Source organism: Eumetopias jubatus, unplaced genomic scaffold (assembly GCF_037043125.1).
Source record: "Eumetopias jubatus isolate StellerSeaLion01/CBP00866 unplaced genomic scaffold, mEumJub1_p1.0 scaffold_5, whole genome shotgun sequence".
NCBI classification, from domain to species: Eukaryota; Metazoa; Chordata; class Mammalia; order Carnivora; family Otariidae; genus Eumetopias; species Eumetopias jubatus.
The window spans coordinates 31761091-31773988 of NW_028274811.1; the positions used below are offsets into that span (position 1 = coordinate 31761091).

The 12898-nt window shown below is 49.8% G+C and overlaps 1 protein-coding gene across 1 annotated transcript; it reads left to right on the forward strand.

Annotated features, from left to right (window-relative positions):
- Nucleotides 1-680: 680 nt before the first annotated feature.
- Nucleotides 681-4389, forward strand: EGR1 (early growth response 1). Its single transcript, XM_028103590.2, has 2 exons — nucleotides 681-1121; nucleotides 1827-4389. The coding sequence occupies exons 1-2, from the start codon at nucleotides 821-823 to the stop codon at nucleotides 3152-3154; spliced, it is 1629 nt and encodes a 542-aa protein (XP_027959391.1). The 5' UTR covers nucleotides 681-820; the 3' UTR covers nucleotides 3155-4389.
- The last annotated feature ends 8509 nt before the right edge of the window (nucleotides 4390-12898 follow it).

Here is a 12898-nt window from a genome sequence, read left to right on the forward strand (position 1 = left end):
ACCTCCACCTGGGCGTCCCCAGCTCTTGCGCACGTTCGGGCTCCCGGCTTGGAACCAGAGAGGAGGGAGGGAGCCAGGGAGCAGCAAGCAACGACCCGGAAACGCCATATAAGGAGCAGGAAGGATCCCCCGCCGGAACAACCCTTATTTGGGCAGCGCCTTATTTGGAACGGCCCAATATGGCCCGGCCGCTTCCGGCTCCGGGAGGAGGGAAGAAGGCGGAGGGAAGAGGCGGGGGCAACGCTGGGAACTCCGGAGCAGCCTGGGTCCAGGAGTCCTCAGCTGAGGCCTGGGTCCTAAGTTTTCTCGAGGCCTGGGCGCCCAGGGTGCAGGAGTCGGCGCGGGGGCTGAGGTGAGGGACGGCGGTGCCCACCGCTCTCGGATAGGGGGCTTCACGTCACTCCGGGTCCTCCTGGCCGGTCTTGCCATATTAGGGCTTCCTGCTTCCCATATATGGCCATGTACGTCACGACGGAGGCGGGCCCGTGGCGTTCCAGACCCTTCAAATAGAGGCGGATCCGGGGAGCCGCGAGAGATCCCAGCGCGCAGAACTTGGGGAGCCGCCGCCGCCGCCGCCAGCTACCGTCGCCGCCAGCTGCCGCCGCCGCAGGACCGGCCCCTGCCCCAGCCTCGGTAGCAGCGCCGCGTCCACGCCGGCCGGCGGCGAGGGCGAACCTGGAGGCCCCACCAGCTCTCGCCACAGTGTCCCCCGCGTCCCGCATGTGACCCGGCCAGGCCCCCGAGAGTGTGTCCCCCGCAGCCACGGCTCCGGGCTGCGCCCACCCGTCCCAGCACCAGCTCTCCAGCCCGCCCGTCCGGGATGGCCGCAACCAAGGCCGAGATGCAGCTGATGTCCCCGCTGCAGATCTCCGACCCGTTCGGCTCCTTTCCTCACTCGCCCACCATGGACAACTATCCTAAGCTGGAGGAGATGATGCTGCTGAGCAACGGGGCTCCCCAGTTTCTCGGTGCCGCCGGGGCCTCGGAGGGCAGCGGCGGTAACAGCAGCAGCAGCAGCGGGGGCGGTGGAGGTGGAGGGGGCGGCAGCAGCGGTAGCAGCAGCGGCGCCTTCAACCCTCAGGGGGAGGCGGGCGAGCAGCCCTACGAGCACCTGACCGCAGGTAAGCGGTGGCCTACGCCGAGGATTAGCCCCTTCGCCACCATCCTGGCGACCAGTCCTTCCCCACCGCCTTGCAGCGCCCCCTTCACCGCAGCAGCAGTGTTCCTGGACCTCAGGGATGCAAGTGGGGTTTCCCTTCCCTTCCTCAGGGTCATGTGTTAGAGGGATACCTGGGGACATCCACCCTCACCCTCACCCTCCTCGTCCCTAGCGGTGCGCAGAGGAGCTAGCTTCTGTTTTGGATGGAGAGCTCGGGCTGCGTGGGAGGGTGGAGGGGGGGGGCTTGTTTTGAAGAGTAGGGCTGCGCCCCCCTTTCTCCAGACAGGCTTGCGTTGCCAACAGCCTGTCCCCAAGGAAGGGCCGTGATCCGTGCCCAGGGATGTCCTGGCAGCAGGGGGCAGGGGGCGCGCACTAGACGCGGCGGAAGGGGTGCTGGCGGGAATCCCTCCGTGGCGCAGCCGCCGCTGCGGAGCGCTGTGAGCTGCAGTGGAGGGGGATTCTCCGTGTTTGCGTCAGCTGTTGTTGAAATGGGCTCTGCCGCTGGAGCCGGTCCAGGAACATTGCAATCTGCTGCTATCAATTATTAACCAGCTCAGGAGTCAATGGTAGCCAGCCCGACCTCTTGCCTGGCAGCTCGGGTGCTTCTCGTTCTCCAGGGATTGCTCTCCAGTAACCAGGCCTCCCCCTTCTCTCTCTCTCCTGCCAGAGTCTTTTCCTGATATCGCTCTGAATAACGAGAAGGTTCTGGTGGAGACAAGTTACCCCAGCCAAACCACCCGGCTGCCCCCCATCACCTACACTGGCCGCTTCTCTCTGGAGCCTGCACCCAACAGTGGCAACACCTTGTGGCCTGAGCCCCTCTTCAGCCTGGTCAGCGGCCTCGTGAGCATGACCAACCCACCGGCCACCTCATCTTCAGCACCATCGCCGGCAGCCTCCTCCTCCTCCTCCGCCTCTCAGAGCCCACCCCTGAGCTGCGGGGTACAGTCCAACGACAGCAGCCCCATTTACTCAGCGGCACCGACGTTCCCCACACCTAACGCTGACATCTTCCCCGAGCCACAAAGCCAGGCCTTTCCAGGCTCCGCGGGCGCCGCCCTCCAGTACCCGCCTCCCGCCTACCCTGCTGCTAAGGGTGGCTTCCAGGTCCCCATGATCCCTGACTATCTGTTTCCGCAACAGCAGGGGGACCTGGGCCTGGGCACCCCAGACCAGAAGCCCTTCCAAGGCCTGGAGAGCCGAACCCAGCAGCCTTCCCTCACTCCATTGTCCACCATCAAGGCCTTTGCCACTCAGTCGGGCTCCCAGGACTTGAAGGCCCTCAACACCACCTACCAGTCCCAGCTCATCAAACCCAGTCGCATGCGCAAGTACCCCAACCGGCCCAGCAAGACGCCCCCTCATGAACGCCCCTACGCGTGCCCGGTGGAGTCCTGTGACCGCCGCTTCTCCCGCTCAGATGAGCTCACCCGCCACATTCGCATCCATACCGGCCAGAAGCCCTTCCAGTGTCGCATCTGCATGCGCAACTTCAGCCGCAGTGACCATCTCACCACCCACATCCGCACCCACACAGGCGAGAAGCCCTTCGCCTGCGACATCTGTGGGAGAAAGTTTGCCAGGAGCGATGAGCGCAAGAGGCATACCAAGATCCACTTAAGGCAGAAGGACAAAAAAGCAGACAAAGGTGTTGTGGCCTCTTCTGCCGCCACCTCCCTCTCTTCCTACCCATCCCAGGTGGCTACCTCCTACACGTCCCCAGTTACTACCTCTTACCCATCCCCAGCCACCACCTCATATCCATCACCTGTGCCCACCTCCTACTCCTCTCCCGGGTCCTCAACCTACCCATCCCCTGTGCACAGTGGCTTCCCCTCACCCTCGGTGGCCACCACATACTCCTCCGTTCCCCCTGCTTTCCCGGCCCAAGTCAGCAGCTTCCCTTCTTCGGCTGTCACCAACTCCTTCAGCGCCTCCACAGGGCTTTCGGACATGACAACAACCTTTTCTCCCAGGACAATTGAAATTTGCTAAAGGGAAAGGGGAGACAAGGGAAAAGGGAGAAAAAGAAACACAAGAGACTTAAGGGACCGGAGGAGGAGATGGCCACAGGAGGGGTTCCTCTTAGGTGAGACGGAGGTTCTCAGAGCCAAATCCTCCCCCTCCACTCCGCCCCAGCGTCGGCGTGGAAGGTCTGTTGGCCTGCAATCCTTTCTGCCCACTTGCCCTTCCTCCCCAGTTCCTACTCCCTTTGACTTCAGCTGCCTGAAACAGCCATGTCCAAGTTCTTCACCTCTATCCAAAGAACTTGATTTGCATGGATTTTGGATATATCATTTCAGTATCATCTCCATCGTATGCCTGACCCCCTGCTCCCTTCAATGCTAGAAAATCAAGTTGGCAAAAATGGGGTTTGGGCCCCTCAGAGCCCAGCCCTGTACCCTTGTACAGTGTCTGTGCCATGGATTTTGTTTTTCTTGGGGTACTCTTGATGTGAAGATAATTTGCATATTCTATTGTATTATTTGGAGTTAGGTCCTCACTTTGGGGGAAAAAAAAAAAAAGAAAAGCCAAGCGAACCAACGGTGATCCTTTATTTTGTGATGATGCTGTGACGATTAAGTTTGAAGCTTTTTTTGAAACAGCAGTCCTTGGTATTAATCAGAGCATGTGTCAGAGTGATGTTCCGTTAACCTTTTTGTAAATATTGCCCGACTGTACTCTCACATGTGACAAAATATGGTTTGGTTTTTCTTCTTTTTTTTTTGAAAGTGTTCTTTTTTCGTCCTTTTGGTTTAAAAAGTTTCACGTCTTGGTGCCTTTTGTGTGATGCGCCTTGCTGACAGCTTGACACGTGCAATTATGAGGGATGTGCTCACCTCTAGCCTTAAGGGGGGCAGGGAGTGATGATTTGGGGGAGGCTTTGGGAGCAAAATAAGAAAGAGGGCTGAGCTAAGCCTCGGTTCTCCAGAATGTAAGAAAACAAAATCTAAAACAAAATCTGAACTCTCAAAAGTCTATTTTTTTAACTGAAAATGTAAATTTATAAATATATTCAGGAGTTGGAATGTTGTAGTTACCTACTGAGTAGGCGGCGATTTTTGTATGTTATGAACATGCAGTTCATTATTTTGTGGTTTTATTTTACTTCGTATTTGTGTTTGCTTAAACAAAGTGACTGTTTGGCTTATAAACACATTGAATGCGCTTTATTGCCCATGGGATATGTGGTGTATATCCTTCAGAAAAATTAAAAGGAAAATAAAATAGCTGCGGTTGGGTGCGTGTTTCCTGGGCTGGAGGTGGGGGCCCTTTTTTTGCCATCTCTTTTTTTCTTTTTTTTTTTTTTTAAGATTTATTTATTGAGAGAGGGAGAGAGCGAGCATGGGAGGGGCAGGAAAAGAGGGTCTTCAGCAGACTCCTCGCAGAGCCCCACAGGAGGCTCCACGTGGGGTTGGAGGCAGGGTTTGAGTCGGGGCTCCATCTCACCATGGGAGATCAGGACCTAAGCTGAAACTGAGAGTCAGATGCTTAACCAACTGTGCCACCCAGGCCCCCCCACTTTTGCCATCTTTATTGAGGGCTTTGAGGGGCTTTTACAGAGACAGAGAAATTCCTTCTTTTTTTTTTTTTTTAAGATTTTATTTTTAAGTAATCTCTGCACCCGACATGGGGCTCAAACTCACAACCAGGAGATCCAAGAGTCACATGCTGTACTGATTGAGCCATCCAGGCACCCCCAAGACAGGGAAATTCCACTCAGAGTCGTGCCTGCTGTGTGTCCCTGGAGTGAATTCTTTGAGAACTGTGTGTGGGCCTCTTTTTGATACTGGGCCTCAATCTGGTGGACTGCAGCCTTATCTTGGTTAATTAAAGCTAAAGAAGGCCACAGGTAGAAGCGGAACATGAGTGCCCGGAGGCAGTGCTATTCTCTTGGCCCCAAATGTTTGGCTGGCCCTGCCCCGCATTCTCTACCCAGGGTTGGGGAAAGCTATGTTCTTGGGAGTCCCTGCTATATACACTTGGGGGAGATAAAGGGTGGCCACAGGGCTTTGGAAAGTAGTAACAAGGCTGGAGCTGACTCAGCTTCTCCTGCCCATCCTCCATGTCCCCAGAAACCTGAGGGCATCGAAGAAGCCTAGAAGAGGTGAGGGCCAGTTCTCAAGCCAAGAATCCTTCCAGGAAGAAATCTCATTACTTGCCAGCTGGAGCTGGGATCCTTGGCAGCTTCCAGGAATACAGGGCAGAGTGGGCAGGAGGCTGGCCTGGTATTTAAGTTTCCCTTCCAGACCAAGTCTGTCCCATTGTGTAGGAGGCCTGAGGTGCTAGGTTCCCTGACCCCAGCTCCCTGATGGTGCATACTCATGGCTGGAGCAATTCTTAGGGGCCTATTAGCATCTGTCTACTCTGTGAGAGGCCTTGAGCTGGTCACAACAATGCAGATTGTCGGTTTAAGAGACAGAGATGTAAGCCAAAAATTGTAACATGGTGTTATGTTATATAATGTGGACAAGCGTGGGACTCTATGAGAGCACAGGGAAGGATACTCAACCCACCCAGGAGCTTAGGAAAAGTGAAAAAACTGAGTTGGGAAGGGTAAGTAGGAGTCAGCTCAATTGACTTGCTTTGTATGTGAGCCAGGGAGGGTGTTGGTGACTCTTTGCCTGGGAGAGTGAATGGATAGACTATTGAATGCAAGCACTACCGTCAGCCCTGACTTGAGCCTTTTATGAATTGGTCAGACACTACCACCCATTGGGTATTTGGGTACAATAGATTTGATGTCCTGGAATTCCCAAGCCTTGGCTTCCCTCTCAACTTCTGATCCTCCCAGTCAAGGACAGGGAAGTATCTTCTATACCCAGTATAGCTATCAGGCCTTGGGTGGGGTTGAGGTCTAACCTGCTCCACTCCTTCTCCCTCTGAGGGTCTCCCAGGTTACCCATCAACACTGCTCCTGGAACCAGTGGAATTCCAGCAATCTCCTGACATTAGTCCAATTCTCTCTTTTCCATTCTAGCCCTCAATGACCAACACTGTTGATCTCTGCCCTTTCCCATGATACCAGACTCCTCAGCCCGGAGCACGGGGAACCAAGCCACATTTTCTAGCTAAGGGCACATCCCTGTGAGCCTCCTCGCAAAATTGCCAGGTCCTGATGAGACAATATTTGTATTGACACACCTTTTCCCAGCCCCACCTACCCCTCCCCATCTCACTCTGGGCCCAAGAACACAAGTCCATGCCTGTTACACATTCTTAATAATTTCTCACCACAGACTACCAAGGCAGTGGGCGGGGGGGGGCAGCCCAAGGGGAGGGAGAACACGGCAAGAATTAAATAGGAAAGAAGGAGTAAAAAGACTCTGTTCCTTTAAAGCAGAAACTCTCCTATGTTATTATTACAATGCATCAGAATCAGATTCCCAGGCCCCCTTCCTAGGGCATCTTATTCTTTTTTTTTTTTTAAAGATTTATTTATTTATTTATTTGACAGAGAGGCAGAGAGCACAGGTAGGCAGAGGGGCAGGCAGAGGGAGAAGCAGGCTTTCTGCTGAGCAGGGAGCCCGATGCGGGGCTCGATCCCAGGATTCTGGGATCATGACCTGAGCCGAAGGCAGTCGCTTAACTGACTGAGCCACCCAGGCGTAGGGCATCTTATTCTTGAGGTCTGGGCTAGGGGCCTGGAATCTGGTCTTGATAATGACCATGCCAGGCAATTCTGATGCAGAAGTCTTGTTGAGAAATTCTGCAAAGATTGCTAGCTAATTTTTATTAGTCCTGTCACCAGGGTTCCTTTGGATTCTGCCACTAGAAACTCAAGTATCTCTGCATAGCTGAAATAGAGCAAGACTCAAAAATTGCCCCATTTTACAGACCTATAGTATTAAAAAAAAAAAAAAAAAAAAAAGGAAAGTGTTCATTTTAACTCCTGCTCCTGTGAGGGAAATCTGAAACCAAGGGCATAGGGCAGTGCTGATAAAAGCTCTATCATTATCAAGGCTGAGATTTAGGAAAGGACCCAGAGAGTGTTGAACAACTGACTGTTCCTGGGGACATTGTCTAGGGCTTCAGGGATGTGGAGGATGGAGAGGAGGGGGGTAGAAGAGGAGAGGGTTAGGGAAACTTGGCCAGCCAAGGCTAGGTTTAGATTCTGAAGGAAAAAAAAGAACCAGGTTTTAAGGACCCTCGACCCTTCTTCCTAGTACCTGAGAGATACTCTTTGGAATCTCAAGAATGTTGAGCCTCATCGTTTTGGAAAGATTCTAAGCACTCAGAAAGACATAGCTTAGCCTGGTTGTCAGGCTGGGTTTTAGGTGTGCTTCCTTTTACCTCCCTCCCCTTGGAACCTCCAAACCCAGGGAGAAATGGAGTCAGGAATGGGTACTATAGGGATGCCTGGGTGGCTCAGTCGGTTAAGCATCTGCCTTCGGCTCAGGTCATGATCCCAGGGTCCTGGGATTGAGTCCCACATCGGGCTTCTTGCCCTGCTGAGCAAGGAGCCTGCTTCTCTCTCTGCCTGCTGCTCCCCCTGCCTGTGCAGTCTCTGTCTCTCTCTCCAACAAATAAATAAATAAATAAAATCTTAAAAAAAAAAAAAAAGGAATGGGTATTATAGGGTCAGAGGTAGTTCCTGAAACATCCTCTGCTCTCCCCATCCCTGCTGTTTTCCTGGTTTAGCCACACTTGGTGTAGTTTGAGAGGGGAAGACTGAGCAGAATGAGATCTCAGTGGTCCTAAGGGAAATGAGGCCAAGACTAAAAGAATCAGGCATTGAGCAAATAAGGTTTCAACATTTTACCCGTAAGCCTCCAGGTGCTAATAAGATTTTTGTGCCCAAATAGCAAATCTAGACCCCCACTGTAGTGATTTTTCTTCCCAGATCCCTTTTCCCATTACTAGAACTTAGGAAAGCCTTTTGAGGCAAAGCTTACTGGAGAAGTTCTCTTAGGTTGGGGCCCCTGGGTGGCTCAGTCATTAGGCGTCTGCCTTCGGCTCAGGTCATGATCCCAGGGTCATGATCCCAAGGTCCTGGGATCCAGCCCCGCATCAGGATCCCTGCTTGGTGGGAAGCCTGCTTCTCAGTCTCCCACTCCCCTTGCTTGTGTTCTCTCTTTGGCTGTCTCTCTCTCTGTCAAATAAATAAATAAAATCTTAAAAAAAAAAAGAAGTTATCTTAGGTCAAATTGGCAGCTTGGCTCCTCATTTGCAAGAAAATCTATTTCATCTCTCTTTTCGGGAGCTCTCTCCAACAAGCCCATTCTCCTCAGTGCTTAGGTTGTTTATTATTATTATTATTATAGCTTTAGTGAGGTACAACTGATGTAGAATAAACTGTACAATTTGATGAATCTCGATATATGTGTTCACAGGTGAAACTGTAACCACAATTAAGATAATGAACATATCCGTCACTGCCAAAGCTTTCCTTGTGCCCCTTAGAAATCTTTCCTTCTTCCATCCTTGTCCCTGGGGCAACCACTGATCTGCTTCCTCTCGCTATATAGATCAGTTTCCACTTTCTGGAGTTTCATATAAATTTAATAATTCAGTATGTACACCTTTTGGTCTGGTTTTAAACTTAGCATCATTATCTTGAGATGCATCGATGTTGTTGCTTGTATACATAGTCCACTCCTTTTTATTTCTGAGGAGTATTTCACTCTATGACTATAGCACAATTTCCTCACCCTTTTACCTGTGTATGGACATTGGGGTTGGTTCCCTTTGGGGCTATTATAAATAAAGCTGTTGTGAACATCTGAGTATAAGTCTTTGTGTGGATGTGTTCCCATTTACTCCAAAGCTCCCCATTCTGGCTCCTTTTTCCCACCATGTCCCCAATTACTCACCTCCCTCTTGCTAGAAACAATAATCACCCATCTTCCCCCAAACTCATACAGTTAAGGGCCAGCCTCCTAAAAGATCTGCTTCATTTAATTTTTCCTCACATAAACAGAGCCAGCCCCTTCATCATTTTTATTGCCCTATTTCAAACTCCTTCCCACTTGTTTATACCTTCCTGGTAATGAGACATCTAAGGCTAAGCAAGGTATGCTGTTGTTATTTATTCAGCTTGGCAAATGTACATGAGTCCTTGGTGATACTTTTCTAAGGTACCTGGTAGTGGGTGGGCTACATACTGATGAGGCACTTTGACCTCAAACAGAGGAAGGGGCTAAGCTCAAATGGTGTGGGAGGCTGCCTTGGGATACAGGTCTTGAGAGGTTATCTGTCCACCTTAGCACTATCATCTGTGGGTTCTTCCCTGGATGGGTTTTCTGGAACACAGGCCCCACTCACTCACTAGTTGTCAAAAACCTTATCCTACTGAATTCCCAACTCTCAGTTCTGAGGTAGGTTTTTTTTAAGATTTTACTTATTTATTTGAGAGAGAGGGAGAGAGAAAGCACGAGGAAGGGGAGAGGCAGAGGGAGAGAGAGATGCAGGCTCCCCACTGAGCAGGGAGCCCGATGTGGGACTCAATGGGATCATGACCTGAGCCAAAGGCAGATGCTTAACCAACTGAGCCACCCAGACACCCCAGTTCTGAGGTAATGTTGTAACTACAACTTCTCTCTCTCTTCTTTGGGTGCAGGGAGCCTGGAACTGCAGGGCAGCCTGAGAGTGGAAAGGGCAGCTAAGGCTCTGTGTTCTCAACTGTGATAACCCGGCACTTGTTGCCTGCCTGGGTGTAGGTCGGGGTTGGGGTGAGGGGAGATGACTTTACTCTTTTCCAGACAGACAATAACAAGTGTTGGTGAGAATATGGAAGAATTGGAACCCTCCTACCTTGCTGGTGGACATGTAAAAATGTACCACTTTGGGAAATAGTTTAGCTGTTTCTTAGAGAGTTAAACATACATTCACCATATGACCCAGCAATTCCATTCCTGGGTATGTACCCAGGAGAAATGAAAACACGTTTGTACAAAGATATGAATATAAATGCTCATAGCAGCATTATTCATAATAGCCCAAAGTGGAAACAATCCAGATGTCTATTCAACCAGTGAATGGATAAACAAGACGTGGTATATTCAAACAATGAAATACTATTCCACAATAAGGAACAAAATACAGATGTGTGCTCCAACATAGATAAACCTCAAAAACATTATGATTAAAAAGTTTTGTGCACACTGTATGATTGTATTTTTATGAAGTGTCCAGAAAAAACCAAATCTATAGAGACAGCAGATTAGTAGAGACTGGGGTAAGGGTAAGTATTGACTACAAATCAGCTTGCTATTTTGAGGATGGTGGGGTATCCTAAAACTGGATTGTGATGTTCGAACAACTATAAATTTACTAAAAGTCATTGAGTTGTACAAATGGATGAATTTCATGGTATATAATTATACCTCAATAAAGCTTTTTTAAAATTCCTGTACTTCAATAAATCTAGATTTTAACATTCTTTTCTCTTTGAGTGCCCATTCTCTAGGTGGGCTACGCAATGTTAATTCTACCCTACAGATATGTCCTCCATCCTTTTTTTTTTTTTTTAAGATTTTATTTATTTATTTGATAGAGAAAGACACAGCGAGAGAGGGAACACAAGCAGGGGGAGTGGGAGAGGGAGAAGCAGGCTTCCCGACGAGCAGGGAGCCTGACGCGGGGCTCGATCCCAGGACCCTGGGATCATGACCTGAGCCAAAGGCAGACGCTTAACAACTGAGCCACCCAGGAGCCCCTATGTCCTCCATCCTTGAGGGTGAACCTCTTGGGTCCTCTCTCCTGCTAGCTGCCCTGGCCTGTGCTCTAACCAGACCCTCTGCTCAGAGGACATAGCCCTCTAAGATTGTGGTGCTGATTTGCAAGCTGGAGGCCGAAAAGCTGGCCCTAAGGTAGGAGGGGTGGAGGTCCTCCTGACTCTCGCTTAGGGATTCATTTTGAAGGAAGGGACTTTAAAAATCTGGGGAGGAAAATGGGTGGAAATGAGTCTATCCTGAAGTGTCTTCTCCTATCCCTGTGAGCCACGTAAATCAGTCTGCCTACCTGGGTTAGAGTGCCTCCTCACTTTCCAAACAAATCCAGAAGTCAAGTTTCCACACAACCAGTAATGGGTGTCTTCCTCAGAGAAAATTATTTCAGCACTTTCCCAAACTCATTTCTCCTCAGAACCAACTTCTCACCCCAGAACATTTTCAGATCCAATAACCAGACTCCTGAGAACCAAACTGTTCTTCCTTTATTCAACAAATGAGTGGAGCATCTACTGTGGGTGAGTTGATCCAGGCCATTTGGAGGGGGTCTGGGAGAAAGACAGAAAAATCCATCCCAGTCTGCCACTCACCTTTGAGTCTATTTTTTTTAAAGACTGTATTTATTTATTTATTGTAGATAGAGTGAGTGGGGGAGGGGAGGAGCAGAGGGAGAGGGACAAGTGGAGTCTATGTGGGGCTCCACGCAGGGCTCGATCTCACAACCCTGAGATCATGACCTGAGCGGAAATCAAGAGTCACACGCTTAACTGACTGAGCCATGCAGGTGCCCCAACTCTGAACCTCTTTAGAGTCAGCTGTGAGTTTTCCCAAACTGGCTTCTCAGAGACGGTGAATCTCCTCTGGCTGCCTTATCACACCCATTTTCAGTCATCTCAACGCCAACATCTCCAACTGTGTTCTCAGAACCACCTATTTATTACTCTCAGGTCCACTTGACTTGTAAACCTTCTCAAATCAGTGATCAGCAGTACCTTGGGAGTATTCCTAACCTCTCCTGCTGAGCAGGGAGCCCATATACTGTGTCTTTTAAAAAGGGGGGTAATTAAGAGGGTGCTTGGCTGGTTCAGTCAGTAAGGCATGTGACTTTTGATCTCAGGGTTGTGACTTTGAGGCCTACTTTGGGTGTAGAGATCACTTAAAAATAAAATCTTTAAAAAAAAAGTAAAGAAAAAGAAAACCATTCTATTTATGAAAGTAAAAGAAAAAAATAAGACTAAGCAAATAATTTCTAGAATCTGGCGTGATGTGAGGGTATTCATGAAGGTTCCCTGATAGAGTATTCCCTCTCCCTGCAGGGATCTGCCCCTTCAGCTGTAAGGTGTTACAGCAGAGTGCTTAAGAATAAAGAAAGGTTTTCTAGAGACTCGGGTTTCTAGGATTTTTGCTGCTGGGGCTAGCAGATAGAAGCACCGGAGAGCTGCTGCTGACTTCTAAATTTGAGGGCTGTAGGTCTTTCTAAAAATCAGGAAGGATTGTTATTTTGTTAACTTGCTGAGCTTCCTCAACTATGTCTTAGAGAACTCTTGAGACCTTGACCCATCATTGAATTATCTCTATCCCCATTTCCAATACACAATTCAAACATGCCACTAGGCTCCAAGCCTTTCTCTTAAATTTCTTTCTTCTGCTTATTGCTGAGTTGATATTAACCAGGGGGTCTTGTTGGTAATTCTTGGATTGACTGCTTGCTTTGTGGGGTCCCCACTTATTAGGCACATAAAAGGAAGAGCACAAGTGTGGGTAACTTTCTTGGGGCCACACTCAGCACTGGGCCATCCAAAGTCTATGCTGTTCCTTCAGCCCCAGTCTCTTATCCAAAAAGCATTTTTTAAGAAGATTTTATTTATTTGAGAGAGAGAGCACGAGAGGGGAGAGGGTCCGAGGGAGAAGCCGACTCAGGGGAGCCTGACGTGGGACTCGATCCTGGGACTCTGGGATCATCTCCTGAGCAAAAGGCAGTTGTTTAACCAACTGAGCCACCCAGGCACTCTCTAAAAAACATTTTGTTAAAATACCTGCTTTATTGTTAGACCTTGAGCATGCAGAG